Source organism: Sarcophilus harrisii, chromosome 1, assembly GCF_902635505.1.
Source record: "Sarcophilus harrisii chromosome 1, mSarHar1.11, whole genome shotgun sequence".
Taxonomy (NCBI): Eukaryota; Metazoa; Chordata; class Mammalia; order Dasyuromorphia; family Dasyuridae; genus Sarcophilus; species Sarcophilus harrisii.
The window spans coordinates 210237263-210262725 of record NC_045426.1 but is presented as its reverse complement, the minus strand read 5'-3'; the positions used below and the strand labels follow the sequence as shown (position 1 = coordinate 210262725).

Genomic DNA, 25463 nt, shown 5'->3' with positions numbered 1-25463 from the left:
GTGCATTACATAATGCAGGATAGCTTCTTTAGAACACTAAACTAAATAGTTTGCAACAGCAATGCTTTAATCAGCCCTATTATCTAGAATCTATTTATGAATTTATTCAGTTATCTTTCTTTGAATCACAAAATCATTTATAATCTGCCTATTTGACTATTTGGAAGGAAAAATATTTTTAATTAATGGTTTTCTTTGGGGAAAAGAGAGCAAGAGAAAGAATATCAATCTCTTTCTTTCTTCCCTGTATGGCTATAACAAAACAGCTGTTCTCTTTTACAGAATTCTAGCTCTTCCAAATGAAAGGATTTGAAATGGTCAGTTATTCAAGAAACTGATTGGTTAAATATCTCTTGATGCTGCCTGCTCAAGCATATAGAAACTCTTCTGATGGTTTATTAAAAGCACAGTATATATTCTAAATGAGTATTTTGCTCTTATTATATTGCCATTTCTTCTCTTAAAGCTACATTTTTCTTAAAAATCCTAGACATGTTACTGTTTTCTAGTGCTGGAGCAAGTAATTTAGCTAGATGATAAGCTCTTAGCTGGGAACTGACTTGGCTTCTTTCTTGTGTCATATATAGCAACAGACACCAATGCGTCCAATTGGTGCATCTATGAATTTGCATAATCAATTGAAAACATTCACAAATGCAGATTAACAATTATAACAAAAAATAAGAATAGTCAAAAGGTAGAAGGGTTAGAGAAAGAAAAATACATACTAGTATTGCTAGTGAAGCAAGGTTTGTAATAAAATTGCTAGTGAATCAAGGAGATGCAAGGAAGATTATAATAAAAATAGTATAACTAATGATCATTGTGATGAAGAAGTATGGATTGTAAAGGAGAAAAAAGATTCTGACATGTGGGAAGTACCTCCTAAACAGTCTTGGATAATAAACCAAATTAGTGTGAAATAGACATTTTCTTTGAATTAGACAATAAAGAGCAAGACAGTTTTTTTAAAAAGATACTTAGCTTATTCATTTCTTTAAAAATTTCACCAACTCCCTATAATTTCATTCACACTAAGCATACTTTCAGTAAAGAATGGTCCCAGTATTTTTGGTCTGCCTTTTGTTTTCTATAGTCTGATTTATTTAATCTTAATTTTCAAGTCATAATCTTTGGAATTGCTGAATTGTAAGTTAATAACAAGTTCCAATATAAGTAAAATAATATTGGAATAAGTAAGAAAGATAAAGAAAAGTATAATTTAACACAGAATAAAATTTGTCTACAAGCACAATTATGAGATAAGCTTTTGTACTGAATATATTTAGATAAATTATAAATTCTGAGATTTTATCTCACATCTGGCAAATTAACAAATATGACAAAATCTGGTAATACTAAAGAAAGTGTTGTATGAACACAGACAGACAAATACATCATTGGTGGAGTTGTAAATTTGTACAGTTATTTTGGAAAGCAGCTTGAATAATAAAGTAGCTTGTGTGTATAATCTTTGGCTCAGAGATTGTACTCCCAGGCATATATCTAAAGGAGATTGTTCATTTTTAATTTGTGCATTTATAATAGTCAAAGTGATTTATTCACTCAAAAGTACTTCTTAAAACAGATATTGCTGTTGCTATACACAGTGATCTCTTGGTTTTGTTCATTTTGCTTTTCATCATTCCATGCAAACCTTTCCATGCTTTTCTAAGATGACTGAGTTTGTCATTTCCTATAGCACAGTAGTATTCCATCACAACCATATATCACAAGTCTTTTAGCAGTTCCCCAATTGATTAGGATCCCTTCAATTTCTAATTTTTTGCCACCATTCATGTTCAAAGTTTCAATTGCTATTTGTGAATTTCCCTCCATCTAATTTTTACTTACTATTTTCTTTCTCAATCTCTTTCTTTACCATATCCTTTGTACTTTATCTTCTCCCCCCCTTCATGTTTTAACAGCAGTATGTTTTCATGCTATATAACTTTGAGATATACAATACATAATTACATAAGTTAAGTAAAGTTAAGAGTCACCCAAAGGACAGTGGAGGGTTTATACTGGTCATGATGCTGGAGTACATCATCACTGGAGACTCATACAGGAGCAACAATATAAAGGATGTCATCAGAGAGGTTACCTTGAAAAAAGAAGGTAACCTAGTTACATAGCAGGAACAAGGGACAAACAGTGCATATTCCATTGGTATCTATACAATATCAGGAACATTAAAGATAGATCCCTAGAATGTTAGGTGGACCCTCAGACCAAAGAGAAATTATTTTTAAGTGATTCAGATTAAGGAAGGGTGAATGGGCTACAATGTGTATCATTTGAGACTGTCATAAAATAGATCACTAATCTATAAAGTATTTAAACATTCATGCACAAATATGTAGGGTGTGTGTGTGTGTGTGTGTATAGTCCCTGTCCCTATACAAATGAAGGGATTTAACAATTGTTTTAAGCATAGTTTTAGCTTTTTTAAATTGTTCAATTTCTAAGGTCCTAGACTTTAGAGGAAAATACCATTTCCACATTATAGCAATCATTATTGCCTATACAAAGCACTTCATTCAAATGCTACTGGACAAGAGAACACATTTTGTGATGTATTAAGTGAACATGTGTCTAAGTGATAATGAAAATAAAGAGTATAAATACATTTACAATCATCCAGGAGCACACAGATTTATTGAGATTAAAATAATAAATGTTAGCACAGTGGGTGTCCTAGTACACTTAAATCATAAGGATGAAAGGAAGGGCTGCTACTGTTGTAAGAGAATATATCAATATTTTACTTGTACAACATCTGCCTTTATTCACATAATTAAGCAGAAAGATGCAATGCAACTATTCCTGGAAGGAAGGAAGGAAAGATGCAATGCAACTATTCCTGGAAGGAAGGAAGGAAGAAAGGAAGGAAGGAAGGAAGGAAGGAAGGAAGGAAGGAAGGAAGGAAGGAAGGAAGGAAGGAAGGAAGGAAGGAAGGAGGAGAGAGGAGGAGGGAGAGGAAGGAAGGAAGGAAGGAAGGAAGGAAGGAAGGAAAGGAAGGGAGGGAGGAGGAGGGAGGAGGAAGGAAGGAAGGAAGGAAGGAAGGAAGGAAGGAAGGAAGGAAGGAAGGAGGAAAGAAAGAAGGGAAGGAAGAAAAGGAAGAAAAAGAAAGAAAGAAAGGTAGGAGGGAGGGAAGGAGGCTGTGAAAAATAGATGGATTTTTTTTTAGACAAAGAAAATATATTTAGATAAAAAATTATCTATGTACCAGGTACTGTGCTAAGCACTGGGAATACAAATATAAGAAAGCAAGACAGAGGAGTTTATATTCCATTGGTGGAAACTATATATATACTAAAGCACAGATAGAGAGAGTGACAGGCTCAGTTTGGCGATGCCTTAAGAAAGTGAGATGAGGGCCTAACTCCAGGAAAAATAAGGCAAAACCTCTTCTTTCTATTGAGCCTGGGGTGAGTCCAGGTTGATAATCCAATTTTTTGTTGGGGAGGATGTGTTAATAATTTCCAAAGAATGGAAGATTTGCAGGTGGCTACAAATACGGAAAGCCAGACAAGAAAGCATAGCCAGATAACCTAGGTTTTTTTTTAATATGATTCCTGGGTTTTTCCCTCGATATCAATCACTGTACCTTCCTAAAATACTCTCACACATGTTGGTGGTGGAGGGGTGCCAGCGTGTGTGTGTGTGTGTGTGTGTGTGTGTGTGTGTGTGTGTGTGTGTGAAACATCAAAGTGTTTCAAATATCTGTAGCCCTATATTAATTTTTCCAGAGATCTAAACATTTCTGGGGAGTTAACAATATCAATGAAGTCTTTGTAATTTGCAGTACCTTCTGATACCTCTGCTTTGAAAAGTATTCTTGATGGGGATTAGAAATCAAATGGAAAATTAGAAAAGATCATTGATAATTTAGTCAAGTACAGCTGTCTCCTGGTGAACTGATTAGGATATATTCACTAGAGCTATCTGTACTGAAATTAGATTTTTGAAAATATGATAGATGTTCACATTTAGCAGAAGAAAGAAGACATTATTTCATACTTCTTGCAAGCCTATCACTTTTAATTCAGTATCATCCTGCAGATTTTTCACAGAGATTTTCATTTAATCAATTTTACATTTCCCTTAAATGATGTCTCAGTAAAAATCTCATATAATGTTTCATAATGTATCTGCATGCCATAAAAATGTGTATTTCCTAGATGTCACTATGTGACTTTAACTGCCTAATATTACAAGTAAATGATATTACTTCATTTTTTTCTTGACTAAGCTGAAACAATATTGTGTTAAAGTGAATGCATCATTAATAAAAACTACTTCAGAGATTTACTGTTATCTTTCAGAAACGAAAAAATTACTAGATATAGATATATTCTAAAGATTTTGTTCTACTGACTATATGAGTTCAAATGTATACCAAGCAATTAATCAATGGAACTATAACAGATTTGATTAATCTTAGCATTTTCTTTAATTAAAAAAATGCACCTCAAAATATGTAATTCTACTTGAATGTTATTTTATTTGCATTTTCACTATAATATATGGATAGCTTTTTTCACAGTTTTAAATGATGATGTAAAGAAAAAAATTCAGTTTTGCCAAAAATGAAATTATCATAGATTGAACTTGATTGCCATTAAGAAATTATTGGACAGTTGGAAAAGGGTAAAAAAGGAAAAAAAAAAAAAACCAGAACACATTAAGTTCCATTTCCCTAAATTCTTTTTTGTTTGTTTTTGCAAGGCAGTTGGGGTCAAGTGACTTGGGCAAAATCACACATCTAGGAAGTATTGAATGTCTGAAGGCAGATTTGAACTCAGGTCTTCCTGACTCCAGGATCAGTGCTCTATCCATTGTGCCATCTAGCTGCCCACTTAAATTCTTTATATTCAATAAAATGTGTTGTATTCCACAGGCTGCATACAACTAGGATAAAATGTGCTTATAAGATACATTTTAACACATTATATAATTCTTTTAAAATTTAAAAAAGTTAAAATTTTTATGATGGTCATTCAATTAAAGTATGTTTCCATAATTATAACACTTGAAAAGTCATATTAAAATTTGTACTAACTTATATTTGTGCTAACTTAAATGTTTTAATTGGTTTTTAATATAAAATTACCCAATAAGCTTTTGTTTGATTCAATCCAAAAAATAATTATTAACCACCCTCATATCCTGTCATAATAGCTAGAGACCCTAGGACAAACTTATGGGAAGACATTGACAAATTTTATAAAACAGGCAAAACTGAATGAATTGCATTTTGTATAAATTAGATCAGAAATCCATTTGAATATTTGTGTCTCAATAAGAGTATATGCTAAATTTTGGAGATACAAAGACACATTTTTTTAAAGTTTCTGTCACTAAGTTATCATTATATTGGAGGTATAGACATTTATTCATATGACTATACATTTTGAAGAAAAAGAGAACATTGACAATTAAGGAGATCAGAAATTACTTCCCAGAGAGGATGGTGTCTAAGATGAGCCCTGAAGAAAAGGAAGTAATCTAAGAAACAGAGGTAAAGAGGGGTGCATGTGGGACAGGTGAGGAGGATGACGTGGGGAGAGTCTTATGTTAAAGCCCAGAGGCAGGAGATGCCCGGCTGAGTTCAGAAAACATCAAGTAAGCCAATTGGGGTGGAACAAAGAATACATGGAGAAGTTAGATGACATAATTCTGGAAAACAAAGGTTAAAAGGTTAAAGTCTGTGAAAGGTTTTAAATGTCCTTGGTAATAAAATAGGCCTTGTTTTTTATTATAGAGGTAATTGGGAGTTAGCAAGGCTACTTGTACTTTAAAGCAACCTGTACATTAGGAAGATTATTTTGGCAAATCTATGGACATTTTTCGTAGAGAAAAGAGTTTAGACGACTTTTAGAGACTTTGTAGATCATCCGGTCAATTTTATTCAATTTGATTAAAATAGCACTTCCTCTGAAGAAGAGAGCAGCTAGGTAAATGGAACACAAGTCCTGGAGTCAGGAAGATTGATCTTCCTGAAATTAAATCTAGCCTCAGACATTTATAAGCTGTATGTCCCTGGACAAGTAGTTTAGCCCTGTTTGCCTTAGCTTCCATGTCTGTAAAATAAGCTAGAGAAGGAAATGACAAACCACTCCAGAATCTTTGCTAAAAAAACAAAAACCCAAATAGGATCACAAAGAGTTGAACACAATTAATGAATTAAACAACAACAAAAGGGAGGGCAGTATATATATATATATATATATATATATATATATATATATATATATATATATAATGTATATCTTCAAAGGAAATGAATTTTTTACTTTCTCTGAACTTTTCTCAATTGTTACCTTCTTCTTGAAGCCTTATTTAATTTAAAAAGATAAAAATATTCTTTCTGTCCTATGTTTTCTTTGAATGCTTTGCATATATCTCTCCTTTGAACATATCACTTCCAATCTTATCTGTGTACATGCAATATCATTGTAGCATATATATGCATATATATGTGGGTGTATGTGTAATACACTCATGCACTTTGAAGATAGGAACTGTATCATTTATCTTATATCCCCAGCATTTATCAGTATACCTCACTCATAATAAGTATAGAATTTAATTGATTATATATATGTATGTATGTGTGTATACACATATATTTTATTATTTCAAATTTAAATAACATATATATATTTATATTTGGAGTTGCATTAAGAATCTTATTTAACATTTTCTTTCTTTAATTTTGAAGAATACATTGAATTCTTTTGAGAATTCTCTTGTTAAATATACTTTTGATTAGTTCTATTGAAGGAACCTAATATAAATAAATATGGTATATCTGTGATCTTTTAAGAAATTAAAACAATTATGAATATAAATATTAAAATAAATGTTATTTTTCTATCTTCTTGAGTTTATAATTAAAACAGCATTTGAATGTATGTTTTTAAATTATCTAGAAGCTTTGAATTATGTATTTATTTCCCATTCTCATGTATTTTATCTAGCTCATTTGACAGCAAATTTGTTTATCAGCAAAGAGGACTTGGACCAATTGAAGAGGATACTATTCTTGTGATAGATCCAAATAATGCTGCAGTGCTTCAATCTACTGGGAAAAATTTGTGAGTTATACTGTTTTGTTATTGTTTCCAAGATTTCTGCTAAGTATAATACACGCATGTCATTGAGGGAATTAGATAGTATAGGATACCATTAGAAACTTTCTAGAGTTTCCTGTTCTCTGCATTATCTAGAATCATAAAATATTGAAACTGTCCTAGAAAATTCCTGGTCCTAGGGTTATAAATTTTTAGACCTCAGTAGGGACAGCAGAAACTTGGGATGTGCTCATACTTTTATATTCTCATTGTGATCATTTAAACCTCTGATATGGCAAATGCTACAAAACATTGCTTGATTTATTGTTTTGTTGATTGTCTAGACTTTAAAAAGTGATGAATAAAAATGTTAATGATGCAAATTAAATTTTAAAGTTTATTGTTTTTCAAGAACAAGCTGTTAAACATTTACCAGCACATCACAACATCTAGTCCAGTCTTTTCTTTTAAGAAATAAGAAAATTGGCGAAGATAGGAAATAAGAAAATAGGATCAAAAAGTTAGAGCTGTAATGGATCTTCCTAGCTATCAAGTCCAAATCTTTCACTTTACAGATGAGGAAAACAAAGACGAGATAAAATGATTTGTCTGGGATCATATAGCTAGTGTTTGAGTTGGGATTTGAAACCAAGTTTCCCTAACTCCAAAACAATGGGCTTTCTGCTCTACTATACTGCTTCTCCAGGTGTCTTTTAGAGAATCACAATTTTCATGGGTGAACAATAACAAAGCTGGGAAAAGAACCCAAGCCACCTTAGATTCAGTATGACACTTCTCATCGCACCACAATGTCTCCTTGAATAACTAGTGGAATAACATGACCTATTTTTCATAGATGTCAGAATACCTTATTAACTCTAGCCAAACCAATCACCTCCATCAAAAATGAGGCCAATGGCAATATGCTATTCTTACAACAAAGCTAATATAGCTTGTTATGGAACACAGAAAAAACTAATCAATTATCCTTTAAGAGAAAGGGTCACTTAAGCTAATCCAATAATTGGAGTGTGAAAATGCTTCATTCTTCTCACCCCAAGTTGAAAAGTAAGCAAATTGCCTTTCCAGCCTAAGTCGGTAGCCACAGTGAAATTTGGCTTTGAAAAAGACTTTTTATTTTCTCTAAATTCTAAATGACAGAATTTTAGTGATATGAACAGAGTTGGCTGATGTTTTTTGCCATGGAGAAAAAATAAAATGTGGTTATAAGATATTAGCATTGACTACTACTTTACTTTCCTACTGTAGTACTACTACAATACTTTAGCCTGCCTTTTTAAAAGTAGATCTGGCCAATTTCTTAAGACAGGGAACTATATGCAGATTAAAACAACTCTGAGGTTCTCTCACACAGCCATCAGTCTAACCAAGTTGACCAAAAAAAGAAAAACGACAAATGATAGAAGGACTGAGAGAAAACAGTAACATTAATTTACTATTGGTAATGCTGTGAACTGGTCCAGCCATTCTGGAAAGCCTGTTTGGAACTATGCCATCAAAAGTTGCTGAACTGGACATCTCTTTTAACTCCGAAATATTAAAACTACAATCCTAAAAGATTTTTTTTAAAAAGAGGAAAAGGGCTCTAATGCACAATAACAATTTTTTTGTGTTAGCAAAAAAAAATTGTAAACTGAGGAGATGACAAGTGACTGTGTCACTTTATAATATATATATATATATATATTGTATGTGATAATTTGTATGTGATAAAATTCTGTAATATAATGGAGTGCTCACAGAAAACCACCATCTATGATGTGTGGACTTTACCAGACCTGGGCTGCTCATCCACTTTTGGTGCCCACCTTTCTCCTCAGTGGCCCCCAGAAGCTGTAGCATTATAATATATTTTGTATGTGATAAAATTCTGTAATATAATGGAGTGCTCACAGAAAACCACCATCTATGATGTGTGGACTTTACCAGACCTGGGCTGCTCATCCACTTTTGGTGCCCACCTTTCTCATCAGTGGCCCCAAGAAGCTGTAGCATACACTGGGTCCATACCCCAGAAAACCATCTCAGTCCATAGACTAAACTAGGTTGAGGATAACTAACAGTCCCTTAAAACCATCAGTGAGTTAGGAGGATGTCTTTTGCAAACATGTGAGACTCAGTCCCAGACATAACAGGATAAGAAAAATTTGTTCCAACATGAAGGCAACTGAATCAGAAGCTTTGGAGTGTTTGGGGCTAGGTCAGACATCAAGGATACCAAAGCCATCCATCAAAATCATCCACTGTATTGGACCATTGCCAGTCTTCTTGACTTTTGTCCCAACACTGGACTTTGATGACTCTGGAAGAGAGAATAAAGCTGACAATTTTGGACAAGTCTGTCTCACTTAAATCTAATTCACAGGCAAGTCAAGACATCACTCTATGATATCATGGTATTCTTCAATACTTCAAAATCCAAAGTTGAACAACAACAAAAATGTGATAAGAAATAATAAAGGGGATGGATTCAGAAAAATATGGGGAGACTTGTATGAAGTGATGCAGAGTAAATAAAACACAGCCAGGAGAACAGTTTATACAATAGCAGCAATATTGTAAAGACAAACAACTTTAAAGGAAAAACATAGATTAACATTATGAATAACCACAGTTCCAAAGGACTCATGATGAAATATGCTACCCACTTCCTGACGGGTTATGGACTCAGAACACACATATACATGCACACATGTATATATGTATAACTACATATGTATGTATATTATTCACATGTACATAAATACATATGTGTATAGATATGGAACAAGCTGTTTTTTGAAGAGACAAAAGAACTCGAAACAAAATTGCAACATTCACTGGATTATGGAGAAAGCAAAGGAGTTACAGAAAAACATCTATTGTTTCACAGACTACAGTAAAGACTATGTGAATCACAAGAAAATGTGACAGCACTTCAAGAGATGGGAATACCAGATCATCTTTTTCTTGTCTCTTGAGAAAACTATAAGTTGTAATTAGTCCCATCAACTTCCTGGAAAATAGAGGGAAAAGCAGTGGAAACAGTGTCAGATTTTATATTCTTGGGCTCAAAAACCCTTAAAGTGATGATGGCAGCCATGAAAAAAAAACTCAGTTGATTGTTAGAAGGAAAACTGATAAATCTGGAGAGCATACTAAAAAGAGAGATGTCACCTTGTTGACAAAGGTCCATAGAGTCAAAGCTGTGGTTTTTTCCAGGAGCAATGTATGATTGGGAAAGTTGAACTAAGTAAAGCTGAGCAAGGAATTATGGTAATGGAGAAGAGTTTTGAGAGACCTTTGGACAAGATCAAATTATTTAATACTTAAAGAAATTAATTTGGGCTGTTCACTGGAAGGTCAAATATTATAACTGAAACTTAAATACTTTGCCCACAAGACGACAGGGCTGGAGAGGATTCTGGGAAGATGGTAGAGTACATTGGTAAATTTCAATCTCTCCTGATTTACCCCAAAAATAGAACAAATTTGTGCCTTAGAGTGAACATAGACTGGTGAATAATCAAGAAGATTTGGGGCAGAAGAGGGGTCCTCCTATATATTATCTGCTACAGAGCTACAGCCCTGATAGAGAAGTAACCAACATCCAATGAATGCAGGGCAGGGACACTGCTGTCTGTGAACACTTGTAGGAGAATGGAGCTCTTGGTTTGGGGTTCCTGGTCAAAGGGAGAGCTGAAGGGAAGCATGAGGCACTATCCCCCCATTCCACTATTAGAAGTGGTTAAATGGCTCCCTGCCCAGAGAGAATTTGTAGAAGAACTCAGAAAGGAGTTTAAAAATAAAATGACAGATAGTGAGAAAAAACTAAAAAAAAAAAATTTTAAATAAAAACTATCCAAGAAAAACAAGAAAATTATGGGGGAAAAGTGAACAAACTAGAAAAGGAGGTAGAGTCTCAAAGATGAAAATAATTCTTTGAAAATTAGAATTGGGGGCAGCTAGGTGGTACAGTGGATAGAGCACCAGCCCTGAAGTCAAGAGGACCTGAGTTCAAATCTGGCCTCAGACACTTAATATTTCCTAACTGTGTGACCCTGGGCAAGTCACTTAACCCCAATTGCCTCAGCAAAAAAGAATATTAGAATTGGACAAGGGGAAACCAGTGAATCAATGAGAGACCAAGAAATAACAAAATAGATTATAAAGAATAAGAAAATAGAATAGAATATGAAACATAGGAAAAATGACAGTTTTGGAGGACAGATCAAGAAGAAAAAATATAAGAATAATTGGATTACCAGAAGGTTGTGGCCAAAAAGAACTTTGACACAATAATGCAAGAAATAATCCAACAAAATTGTTCTAGAGTGATAGAACATATAAGGAGGGAATCTGTTTTATATGACTATGCTTGTTTGTACACAGGGGTTTTGTTTTTCTTACTTTCTTAGTTGATGGGACGTGGAAAGAAGCTGGAAGAGAGAAAATATGAATCCAACAATAAAATAACATTTTAAGCAGGACAACAATATATGTCTTAATCTAGTTCCTCTAGAATTTGTAATAATGATGTTTATAAAATGCTCTTCAGGTTACTTATAAAGATAGTAATTCAGGGGGTTTTACACAGGAAATCTGGCATGTTTGGAATTATCTTCCTCTTAATTTCTGTCTTTTAAAATCCCTTGTTTCCTTCAAGGTTCAAATCAACTTCAAGATTTCCTCATCTATAAAATGAAAGGGTTAAACAAAATGGTCTCTAATATCTCTTATAACTCTGAATCTATGATCTTTTGACCTTAAGAGACCAATCTTGATTTTTCCAGTGGTTAATACTTCACCCACCTCCACTCCTCAGACCACTTTCTATTTACTTTTTGTAAATTTTACAATTTGTAAATTATAAATAAATACACCTCTGTGTAACTGTTGCTGTATATCTACTCTAAAAGCAAGGGTTATTTTACTTTTATCTTTGTATTGTCTGTAGACAGCAGTGGCCCTGGAAAGTAAAGTACTTAGAGAAAATGCTCATTTAATTATATTGAACAAAATTGATTAGATGATCTAGAAAGTCTCTAAAACTCATCTAAATTCCTTTCTCTACAGAAAATCTTCAGGCTTTTTCTGCTCTAGAAAAAGAATAAGCCAAAAAGTAGATAATATTCAAAATTTAATGATTTGGAGAATTCACACAACTAGACATTCTTACATTAAAGCTGGATGATACTAAATGGTTTACCTGATGTGAAGCAGATTCTTGTTTCTGGAATGTAGTGTATATACACCCTTATCCTTCTAGATTGAATTTTCACTATTATAAGAAAATCTTAGATTTTCAAGCAAATCAACACTATATTGATTTTTCTCATTCTGTTCCATGATTTCCATTTTTTCTGCCATTCTTTCTATAAACCAAGCATTTAAATTTAATTATCAACTGTTTTCTGAATACTTAATCAAATTTAGAAAAATATGTCTCTTTCTTGTTGGCTCAAGATATTGTCTTCCCCATTTATTAGGAAAACAAATGTTAGATATTGAAGGGATAGTATCTCTTCCTGTGTTAATCTATACATATTTTTCTCTAAAATTAATTGAATAGTATTTTTATTTCATCATAAAATAGATTTCATTGCTTTCATGTGGTTCTACATTTAAATCATACTGTTAGAATATGAGACCTTAGAAAAAATACAGTCAAATCATCTCATTTTATAAATGAATTATCTGACGTTTAGAGTAGTAAGTGAATTGTCCAAGATTGCACATCTCATAGTTAACAGAACCAAGATCCTAGCTCAGTTCTCCCGAGTTCAAAATCAGAAGGCTCTCTATTATAGCATACTGTTGTTCTAATATGTGATGTTTTACCTTACCTTTAGTTTTAGTCTTTTCCACAATTTCCTTAGGAATATGTTATCAATTGTTATTAGTTTTAGACTGTCTCATGAAATTTATCTGCTTGTATTTCATTAATTTTTTATCGGACAAATGATGTAGTTGTTTTTATTTTCCAGGTTTTACTTGCCACATGGTTTGAGTATAGATAAAGATGGAAATTACTGGGTGACAGATGTAGCTCTTCATCAGGTAAATAATTTGTATTGCCTTTAGCAAAAGCAAAAACAACAAAAAAAGCTTAGCAGTAATAACTTAGTTGTCTCAAATACCTTCTTGAAAAAATATAGCATTATAAATAGAAGCTAACATGGAACGTGAAGCTTAATTCTTCCATGAGCTATTTTTTAAATTATTATTGCAATTGTCTAGGTTCTCCCAGGACCTAGCAATAATAAACATTTTGCTAATAAATAAATCATATAACTTACCAAAGGACCTTTTCCCCAATAAGATTAAGACTTCAATTAGAAGAGATCTCACAATATCTCAAATATACTATTTCTTATGGGAGTGTGGTGAATGGGATATAGTAGACAGTACATGAACTAATTGTTTTTCTTGAAACTTCTCATTTCAAACAGCAAGTCAGTTAATATTTATTGAGACCAATCTATGGACAAAGCATTGTCCTAGAGAATATAGAAAATGAAATAATTATCATAGTCACTGCTCTTGTGAAACTTAACAGTTGCCTAACTTTTCTAACTCTGATAGTTCAGTGGAGTACCATTAAATTAATGATGTTATTTGGGAATAGTTCTCTTGTGATCTGGGTGAGTGTTTCTGTTTATTATTATGCAAAATATTTATCTGTACCTTCTCCTCTATCTTTTTGAAAGGTATTCAAACTAGATCCAAAAAGTAAAGGAAGCCCTCTGCTAATTTTGGGAAGAAGCATGCAGCCAGGCAGTGACAAAAATCACTTCTGTCAACCCACTGATGTGGCTGTAGATCCAGTTACTGGAACCATATATGTGTCTGATGGATACTGCAATAGTCGGATTGTACAATTCTCCAAGAATGGAGTATTTATCTCACAGTGGGGAGAAGGTATTAAACAAGGCTTTTGTTAATTTTAAATTCTTTACTGTTTCAACTAACAGTGAAGTACACAATTGAATTAGATTTGATAATGAAGAAAGCAAGCAATCCCAGAATGTTTAATTTATGGGCACAATAATAAAAATTCACATTTATATGGGGTGTCCCAAAAAAATCATAATTTTATGACTTAAAACTGCATTAAAAATTTTTTACAACCTCTGGTACCTAACTAGATGCTTAGATACTGAGATGGATCCACACTTTTTCATCTGGCTGATACTTCTTCCACTGATGCAGGGAGCAACCCCTCCAATCCATCTGAACTTCAATAATTGTTGTCCAAATATTTACATGAATTCCCTCCAGAGGATTCACCCAATGTTCTTGAGGCTTCCCACTGGTTCTTTTAATATTTTGTGGGTACAAAATAATGCATTTGGACTGTCCATCTCTTATCTCTGAATAGTCCTCCTCCTTTTCTGATCATATATGCCCCAGATGATGTCTCATGATCAAGTAATCATTAGCAACATACCACAATCTTTGAAAACACATACCCTATAGTCTTCTTTCTATTGAGACCCAACAATTTTGACTCTACTGAAAATGTGGTGTTTAATGATTCACAACCACATGGACTATTATTAGTACCAGAAACATTCAAGGGGAAAAAAAGTGTAGTGAAAATAAAAAATAACCTCTACACGTTTACTGTTCCTTGAAAAAAATAAGGAAGAAGATTGCCAATGTATTTGTGGTTAAGAAAGACTATGGTATAAACCTATAAGGTGTTCCTCTCATCTACCCTCAGAACTAGAGAATTTGTGACACCAAATTTTTCAAAAGTGAGCTTCAGGATGTTTCTTTTTTAAAATGTGTCTGCTTTTCCCCCCCCCCTTATTATAGAGTCTTCAGGAAGCAATCCTAAACCAGGCCAATTCCAAGTTCCTCACAGCTTGACCCTTGTGCCTCATTTTGGCCAGTTATGTGTAGCAGATAGAGAAAATGGTCGCATTCAATGTTTTAAAATAGAAACCAAAGAATTCGTGCGAGAGATCAAGCATACAGCATTTGGAAGAAATGTATTTGCAATTTCATATACAACAGGTAGTTTATATTTCTTTCTTATTTTTATCATGTTAAACTTTACTTTTAAAATTTGTTTTCCATATCTTCATATTCTGTTTCCTAAACTTTTCCTTATCACTGTTTTGTGTAATTCAGTCCAATTTTTTTGAGTGGATATATCTGGATCATTTTCATCTGCCTAATTATAGGGAATAGGGAATTTGCATTAAAAAGAAATAACTAAAATTTTCAAAAAAAGGTCTTCCTACAATATTGATTTTCATTAAGTTTGTCTTGTATATTGGCAATTTAATATATATGCTATTATCATCAACAGTTGTTGGCATGTGATGAAATCAGTGATCAAAATGTATTTATTTCTTTTACTCAAAAGGAAAAGGAAAAATGAATAATCTATCTCAAAGAAAAAAGGAAATCCATTTAAAAAGTGAGGTTTTCGACTGATATCCAAAGATGTTAATAAATACTAAAGACATTTTTATTTTATTTTTATCTGCCCAAATGTTTTCAGCTTATAATCTACATTCATAACTCTAAACTCAAAACTAGGAGGTAAGTTTCCTTTAGCATCTCTCAAGCTGAGAAATATACTGATTGTTACTATTTCCCAATCTTCAGATATTCCAATCAATAGTAAATCAATAGTAAAATGGTTTATGCCCAAACTTCAGCAAGTGGTGATGACTTGATCTCTTGGTATGATATATTGGCCCATTTTGTCTTTTTTTTTTTTAAGTCTAGTAATATATGCATTATTCCATTCTCCTTTGTTACCATTAAAGGTATTCCTTATGGATTAACAAATTCCTTAATAACACCATTAATCAGCTAGTTATAGAGATAGTCTCTGAGAACATCTTCAAAAAGGTCTTTTCCCCCATATTTTTCCTAGAAGAGTTGGGAATCAGGTGAATTTTGAAATTTGCAACTTAGAGACATCTAATCCTCTACTCTCTCTGTGTGTCTGTCTGTCTCTCTGTGATTCTATCACTGTCTGTCTCTCTCCTTCCCCTCTCTCTTTCTCACTTCTTCTCTATCTCCCACTCCCACATAAATATGTAATCCTAGCATGCAGATATTGGGTCTCAGTTTGTTGTTCACAACATTATGTTAATATTTTAAAGAGATTGGAATTTCAACTAGATATATTGACATACTGGATCTGCTTATATAGAAGGAGGATACATATTGCCTTGTTGACATCACTATTTCCATTCAGAAATTCCAAAATTACTTCAACATATGCCAAATTTGGGTAGTTTTTGTTGTTCTGTTCTCTAAAATTAAATCCTTCTAGAGGTTGTAATCATATGTTGCTCAAATATCTCTCATAAAATGCCTAGAATATGACATGGAATATGTCCTCTGTATGTACTCCTCTATCCAAAACAATAGTATAGTCTACATTATTAGTCTTCACGGTCACCTCCCTATGGGGCCTATGACTACAGATAGAAAAGGCCCATTAAGTATTATTGATAAGGTCAGATTCATTGTTCATTGGGGATAGGATTTCTTTAGTCTTAACATTATCTTCATTTCCTAAAATTGGTCCTATAACTCTTAGCTTCCATCCCATCAGAGCTATATTCTCTTTATAAGCATCCATAGCCGCTATATGGCCATGTTTTCCATGGTTACAACAGGAGGACATTCTTCCTTTCTGGTTTTCTCCTGGTAGAGCCATATTTGTCTGTCAAACTATCCTGGCCTTCACATCCTTGTCAAAAACATTCTCTTGCTTAGTTACATTGAACCTGTAATAGCAGATGGTCTTGAAGTAGACAGGGTTCCATATGTATGAGAGTGGTCCCCTTGTTTAACTTTTACCATTAGTTCATATATATTAATCTGTTTGTTTTTAAAATTTTATTACATGTCCAATGACCCTATTTTGCAAAGAGCATCATCTAGCAAAGGCCTCATATCACTGCATCCTGCTAGTGCTTTGGCTAATTAGTTCAATCTATGCATAGCTTTCTTTTCAGGAGGACGTATTCCTTTTTCAGTGGGTTTCTGTCTATCCCTGAAGAATTCAGAATCACATAATTCCGATATCTGTTATTTAGAAGTATATAAGAGTTATAATCAAAATCATCAAAATCTATCCCAGTGAAAGGCAAAAGGGGGGAAGGTGAGAAGGAACAAGTATGCCTTTCCCTGCTTCCCTTGATATTCAAGGGGTTGCCCTTTTTGTGTCTTTTATGTCTGTATCATAAACCTTGCATTCATTTCTTCTTTATAATCTCTCTGCACACACTTAATTAATAGGCATGAATCACAAAGCAATTATGATTGGTCACAGCTTCATGTGGAACAAATCAGAAATTAGAAGAAATTTTGTAGAAAATACTTACTAGATGGATACATAATGAGGATAGGGAATGAGGAGGAAGGAGCAGCTAGTGCTTCCTTATCCTTTGCCTAATCCTAAGGACAATAATAGCCTGAAGCTTCAGTCTGTTCCCAGTAACATTCTAAGAGTTTTTTTCCCCAAAATATGAAGGGCATGGACCCCACTGCCAAGCCCAGAATGTCCAGCCTCTAAATTCTAGGCTCACATCACAAAAAAACTTGAAAGATTTTTCTCTCCCTTTTTCCATCCTCCCATTGTGCACCACATTTGCTCTTCTTGTAACCCAAACTTGGCCTGAATTTTGCATTCCTATTTAATTTATTTTTTATTATAGATTTTTATTTACAAGACATATGCATGGGTAATTTTTCAGCATTGTCCTTTGCAAAACCTTCTGTTCCAACTTTTCCCCTCCTTCTCCCTACCTCCTCCCCTAGATGACAGGTAGTCGAATGCATGCTAAATGTGTTAAAGTATATGTTAAATACAATATATGTATACATGTTTATATAGTTATCTTGCTTCACAAGAAAAATGAGATTTATAAATAAGGTAAAGATAACCTGAGAAGGAAAATAAAAATGCAAGTGGACAATAACAGGAGGTTAGAAGGGGTATTCCTATTTAATTTTTTAAAAATGTATTGGTATCTTTAATTTTTTAAAGAAAATAAATATCATTATAATTCTCAGTTAATGAAAATAGGTGGGCAAGGAGAATATTCTATTTTTTCAATCAGTATAAATAAACAAAAATTTGTTGCAATAAATAGTGAAATATTAAGACAAAAAATAATGAGGAAATTCATGTGAAAGAGAAGAAACTTTTTATTGTTACAAAAAAAAAAAGAACTAAGGGGTGGTATAGTAGAAAGAGTATTGAGTAGAGTCAGAATACCTATCTTTGAATCTTGTCTCTATCACTGTTTAAATCTGTTTAAACTTGAGCAAGCCAAGATACAGTATCTCAGAATACAGAGTACAGAACTCAGATACAGTTCTTTAAATTCTAAAATATAAACAAACCAAAAAAGAAAAAATATGAAACAATTGAAATTAGAGATCCTCTGAGGTTTTTCCCAAGCATAAATCTATGGCCAAGTATTTATGGGTAGATAATAACATTATTCCAGTCCCATCAAACTCTGAAAACAAATTCTCAAATGGCAACAATAGATCAACTCAGTTTGGATGCTTTTTGAGCTTTTCTGGTTCATATCTCCCTTTAAGACTTCACCTCAGGGCATTTTGCCTTTGTTGTCCTCTTTTTTGTATGTTGTCATCTTCCCTGTCTCTATAGTAACTCTCTATGATCAGGCCTCTTTGCTTTTTTGCACATTTTACAAGTTGGGTTCTGCTCCTAGGGTACAGGGGAGAGTGTCCCAAGCTTCTTTTGTAGGGGGACAGAGGCCTCTGACTGACTCTGCCAGGGCAGTAATGTGACAGGTTTTTCTGTTGTATTTGGGGGGCCTGGCCAAGTCCTGCTAGTTATTCTGGGGTTTGGGGGCTCACACTTAACCTTCTGTTATTGTGTTGGAGATCTCATAGCTAGTCTGCTGATCCACTGGCCTTCCGAACCAGGCTAGAGTAGCCAGTGCTTCTGGCTAAGAACTTCACACCAGATTCACCATGCCCAGCCTTCCCATGCAGCACCACATTGCCCCCTGCCTAATTGAGACAGACTTTTCCTGAAGTCCTTCCAAGATACCTTAAGCTGGAAAATTATTATATTCCAATTGTTTTTCGGTTCTATCACTCCAAAATCTATTTAGAGGCTTGATCCAGCATTGATCCTGAAGGAAGCCAGAGAGAGATTAGATAATGTCCTGTTTATTCTCTACCATCTTGGCTCCCTACCTCAATTTATATCTTATTTCATCAATCTCCCTTTTCATTTTTCACCTAACTTCCCTTATATTTTCCCTTATATATAGTTATTGAGGCAATGCTCATTTACCTAGTAGACTAAATAATAAGTTTAACTCTTATCCAGATACATGTAACAGGAACAAGGAAATTGAGATTTTTGCATAACCCATCACCATTTCCTCCCCGTCAACTTAAATGTATTCTCACCTGGAATAGCTTTTTGTACACATATTTCTACTCTACTTCGGGAGAGATTATATGAGTGTCAGATGCATGCATTTTGGCATTTGATTTTCAGTGACCATTCACCCTGCTAGTAGTTCATTTCCACATTAACTTTCATTCTAGATTCTAAAGTAATCGAGTAGTATGTTTTGGCATTTCTTCATAAATTAATAGAAATGTACAATATTTCTTACTACTGATTAGTAGTTATGAGTCTGCACTCTAATTTACAAAATGAACCATTGAAATTTCCTCTTCTTCTCTTTCAAATCCCCTTGTTTCATAAATTTAAATGACCATCAACATTATGTATTATACAATTTAATTAATAAATAGCACAAAGTCAGCATCATCAGGATGGCATTTAAAATATCTTCTCAAGATGTCTTTTCCATGGAATAAAATGTCTTCTCTCATCATGTCTCTTTAGATTCCTTTTCTTCACAGCTAATTGATCTCATCAATTCATGCCTGCACCTCTTTTTTGACTCTTGTCCATGTTTTACCAAAAATTTGCTTTGGGGAATCCACCTGAAAAGCTGGAGGAATTCTTCTTTTTCAGAATAGATATCAAAAAACCACTCTGGTTATCCACCTGTAACCTCTTGGTCTTGCCACATTACCAGCCCATCTTCTTTCCATTATACAGTTTCCTGATGGTGTCTTTAACGTCTGTTCTTTGGAGTTCTAACCAATGAGGTTGTAGGTTGTAGCTCAGTTAAAGCTGTTATCATCTCTCAGCCACACTAATTAGTCTCTGCTTCCCCTTCCCTCTCTCATCCAGAATCAAATGCCAAATTATTATTCTTTAAACAAATCTGAGCATCTCCATACAGATCAAATGATAATTTTTTAAACTTTATTTTTCTTGGGTTTTTTGTCTATTTTCTTTTGCAACATGGCTCATATTAAAATGTTTTATACTACTACAAATTGCCTTTTCAGGTAGAAGAGAAGAAAGGGAGAGAATTTGGAACTCGGGATTTTTTAAATATTAAAAATTATCTTTACATGTAACAGAGAAAAATAAAATTTAAAAAAGATCCAGATTTGACAAGGTTACTGCCTTCATCAAACATCTTTATTAACTCAATATTACCCTAAATATAAAATACAAAATCAGCATGACTCCTAATCTTGCTTCATTTTTTTTACTCCCCTTCACAAATTGTTTACTGTGGTAAAGTGGTTACCTGCCAGATATTCCTCATACATTATATTCCATCCACATTTCTATATCTTTGCACAATTAGTCCCAAATGTCTGAAATATATTCCTTCCTCTTCTTGACATTTTAGAATCTTTAACTTCCTTCAAAGCAAAGTTTAGATGTTACTTTTAATTGAAGACTTTTCTTGATCACCTCAGTCATTTCTCTCCTTTGAAATGATTTTCTATTTTTTTCATGTATTTCTATTTACTTATCTGTTTACATGTTGTATTCTCTGAGTAGAATGTAAACTTCTTGAGGGCAGGGACTGTTATATTTTTGTATTTATATCCCTTGGTCATTGAACAGTGTAGACATTTACACATAGTAGATTTTAATAAATGGCTGTTAAATTAAATTATTTCAATGTCAGATTTTTCCAAATTCCAGAAGACGATAACCATGTGTTTTATTACAGGTTTGCTCTTTGCAGTGAATGGAAAGCCTCACCTTGGAGATAAACAACCATTGCAAGGATTTGTAATGAACTTTTCCAGTGGGGAAATTATAGATACCTTCACTCCAGTGAGAAAGGTATTTTTAATAAGCTTTTTTTTTCAGTTTTTCCTTTTTAGATACAAAATTAAAGTATTCTTTTCATACATATTATCCATTGTCCTAAACTTTTTTTAAACTTTAAGTACAACTATCACGGCCTAGTATATCAACTGGTTATTAACTAATGGATAGATCTTAATATATTCTAGTTAATTGAGAAGTCCCCCCACAAATAAAAGGTAAAGTAGAGGAAGATGACCGTTGTGTGTCTTCTCAACTTGTAAAGTTCTTAACTTAATATAGGATTTGGGGGGGGGGGTTTACCCTTACATCACTAATTGATTAATTCACATTGTCTGTTCCCCAACTCTCATCTCAGGTTCCACTAATGTTTTGGGCGACTTTAAGATCCTTAGTAGACTTTACATACCCAAGAATATTTTAATTTCATTTAATTAAAAGTATTTAAATTAGGAAACTTCCTTGCCTTAGCTGTTTAGGGGAAAACTACATAAATATATTTAACTTCATTATCTCAGCCCTGAAAAAAAAACTAATTTGATTTTGATTTGGCCATGTGTTTTTCCTGGAAACCCTGATATTAGCATTTAATTCAATTTGTCCAAGCCAGAAAAAAATTTTGTTTATAAGAATTGAGGGGCAACTAGATGGTGCAGTGGATAGAGCACCAGTCTTGAAGTCAGGAGGACGCAAGTTCAAATCTGGCCTCAGACACTTAACACTTCCTAACTATGTGACCCTGGACAAGTCAACTTAACCCCAATTGCCTCAACCTCCCCCCCCCAAAAAAAAGGCGGGGGAGAATTGAAGCATTGTCTGGTCATGAAAAAGAACTCTTTAGTAATCTCTGTCTATACAATAGTATTGTTTTTAAACATCATAACGATTCTATGTGATCAGTTTCTTTTTCTCATTATCTCTAGCCCTAAATTCATAATATCTTTTAAAAACACTGAGATATTTTCAAAACTCCATGTGAAAATATGTAGAAAGAACTGAAATGAATGAAGAGATAAATAGTAATGAATGTGTATATGTGTGTAATTATATATTTATGTTTGCATGAAACATCTGGCATTTAATTTGCAGAGAATTTCCTATTACATTTGATTTTATACATCATATGTTTCCAAGTACGCCCAGCTTTATGATAACAACTTAATTAAACAAAAAATCTAGGATAATTCACACAGTGTTTTTAGTATATTGGATAAAAACAACTGAGATACCTAAATCTACCACAATATCAAAGCTATTTTACTTAAGGAAAAAAGTAAATTTCTTGTCTGTTATATTTCTTTTAAAATATACTTCCTCTCCTTCAAGTCTGTTGCAACATCCTAGATATTACTTTTCACTTTCATTTGACTGACCCATTAATTCTGACTACTTGAAAATATTCATCTTAAAAGATTTAATTGGAGGGTGTCCCTCTTAAAAAAGGAAAGATGGGGTTCTTAGTCAAATTAGTCTTTGCTCCCCAGCAGAAATGTAAAATTAAAGAAAATCTAGTCCAACTTCAGAGGTTGGAATCTAATCCAATAAATTTTTATTAAGCACCTACGACGTGCCAAACACTACAATATATAAAAAGATAGTCCTGCCCTCAATGAGCTTACCATCTAAAGAGAGAAACAACACACAAAGAAGGCAGAAAAATGGAGAGAGGCTGTGGAGTATTCAGTGTAGAAGCATTTTATTCAGTGGAGTTGAAGCCAGTCATCTCAGCAAGTGGTGACCTAAGAATTCACTTTCTACCTTCTGTAAAGGAAGGTATTGGGAGGAATTGCCACTCTGCCTTCTAACCCTCCAATCAGAAAGGAGAAGAGGCTGAGGAAGGTGGAGTCAATCAAGTTGAGTTAACCATACGTCAGTGAATTTAGAGGTAATGATTTTATCTTGATTGGGACATCTTATTCTTTGGAGTTGAAACCAGGAGAGCAGGTGCACAGAAGAGTAATATAAAAATAGATTTGTATGCATATATACTTACATAAAAGTGATGTTGTAATATAAGGTATTATTATTATTATAAAATAATTGCTATACTAAATACCAATATGACATAAGACAAAATGAAGAAAAAAGTCCAAATATAACACCCTTTCTATCAATTAATATATAACAAAAATGTACAGAATGATGATGAGGGTTGTGCTTATTTAATAAATGCAGGAAAGGGTATGGAATAAAGGTATTGATTGCTGATATATGAATTTCATTACAAAGGACTTCCCTAATTTTACACTCAAATATCAATTCACATTTTTGTTTGCTTACCTTTTGGTTTAGATTGTAGATTTCTGTGGGGTGGAGAACTCCTATTAAGAAAACTCCCTCCTTCATGCAGACCAGCATCTATTTTGCAATTTAGTTTGAGTCTTAGTACTTAGAAGTGACAGCAGAAGTTGCCTGACCAAAAAGGAGGGTTACAAATGTGTCAGCAGACAGCCTGGATGGAATTACCTTACTTTGGCTCATGAGTAAAAGAAATGAAAGAATCAACAAAATGCATTTGTAATAATGACACATTTCAGACATTTAAGGAGGAAAAAAAGGCAACACTGCTTTCTAGAGTGTGGAAGATGATAGACTTCAAAGTAGGTCCAAGTATATATACTGTTTGTTTAGAGGCAGAGTGGAAAGAACATCCAACTAGAGGTCCTCAAGTCTGGAATTCAGCTTCTCCTTTGTTTCTTACTAGTAGTTACTGCTCTTAAGCAAAATGCTTCACCTCTATAAGGCTCATTTTCCTTATATGTAAATGAAGCTAATAATGCTACTTTATAGAAGCTAATGGAATAATAAAATATTTTCTAAGTATAACAAGAAGAATATGTTTACTTTAGTAGAGATATTGTCTTCCAAGAACCTAATTTTAGGTGGGTTTGGTTTTCTACTATAATGGAGAATCACATTTTAGGAGCAAGAAGTCTAACTCAGTTCTTGGTTTACCATGGTGAATCTCGTTTTCTCTTGACAACTATATGACTTTCCAATGTCACAGTTCTTGACCTCTTTAAAGTACAATAGCAACAGTCTTGTCATTTACTCCCTCTCTCAAATTTCTTTGCAAAGTCAACTTCAAGTTAATAGTTTTTTCATTCCATTTTCTTTTTCCAGAGTTCAGATATGTGGGAAAAGATGGGCAGTGTGGCAGAATGAAAAAATATTCGATTTGGAATCAGATGATTTGGGGTTAAGCCCTTGTTTTGTAACTACTACCTGTTTTGTCAAGCTTCAGTTTTCTCTTATAAAATGAGGGCTTGGAGTAGTTGATTTATAGATTATATGTTTTGTTTGCTTTTACAGCATGCTATTGGTCATATCTGTGACATTAGTTGTTGAGGTTTTGGTCAGGAGTGTGAAGCCTTTGAGAGTGATGTTTTTCTGCAAGGAGAAATGCAATCTGTTTTTTAGTCTATTTTATGAAGTACTTTACAGAAAAACCCCATGATAGAAAATCAGGGACTGTCTTTTTGGTCTGAAAAATGAGTAGTCTCCTTTTTTTTTGTTTCTCTGTCCCTAGACTCCAACATGGTACCGGGGACATAAGTGTTCAATAAATATTTGCTAAAGTAAATTGAATGGTCACATTTGCAAGTCTGGTACCACCCAATAGTTGAACCCAGGAAGAAAACACCTCGAGAAAACACCTGTTAGAGAGCACTGTACATAACCTTTTGTTTCCATTTTACCTGAATGTCTTTGCACATTTACAAAGCTCTTGTGCTTTTGTTGCCATGCTTAGCTGGTTTTTTTCAGTTTTATTGCCAATTTTTGTTAATTTTTAATTTTAATAGAATGCTTCAAGGCCTATAATCCTTAGCCATTCTTTAATTGTACTAAGAAAAGCAATTAGCTCTCTTACCGCACTTTAACCTCAGCACAACTCAAGGCATAGAGATGTTAGCTGAGAAGTATATATCCTGGTTATTGTTTATTATTTTATAATTATGTATTCAAACATATCTTCTGGACAAAAATTAGATGGAATTTCCTATATATCCTGCCAGATACAACACATGAACCATATCTGGAAATTTCTGAAAACAGATGGAAATGTCAGGAACTCAAAATTGTAATCCTGTCCTTTCAAGGATTAGTATGATCAATCACTCAATCAACAAGCATATGATGACCCTAAGCATACAATATGTCTTTGCAACTCCATCTGTCCTTATGTATGAAATGAAGAT

At 33.5% G+C, this 25463-nt stretch overlaps 1 protein-coding gene across 6 annotated transcripts in view; it reads left to right on the top strand.

Annotated features, from left to right (window-relative positions):
- PAM (peptidylglycine alpha-amidating monooxygenase) overlaps positions 1-25463 on the top strand; it is a 362537-nt gene that overhangs the window by 322330 nt on the left and 14744 nt on the right. For all 6 annotated transcript variants that reach the window (XM_031968924.1, XM_031968914.1, XM_031968908.1 and 3 more), the window contains 5 exons: positions 6990-7106; positions 13070-13142; positions 13793-14003; positions 14904-15104; positions 21164-21279. In XM_031968924.1, coding sequence (XP_031824784.1) covers positions 6990-7106; positions 13070-13142; positions 13793-14003; positions 14904-15104; positions 21164-21279 — 718 coding nt within the window. The remainder of the gene's footprint in view (positions 1-6989; positions 7107-13069; positions 13143-13792; positions 14004-14903; positions 15105-21163; positions 21280-25463) is intronic.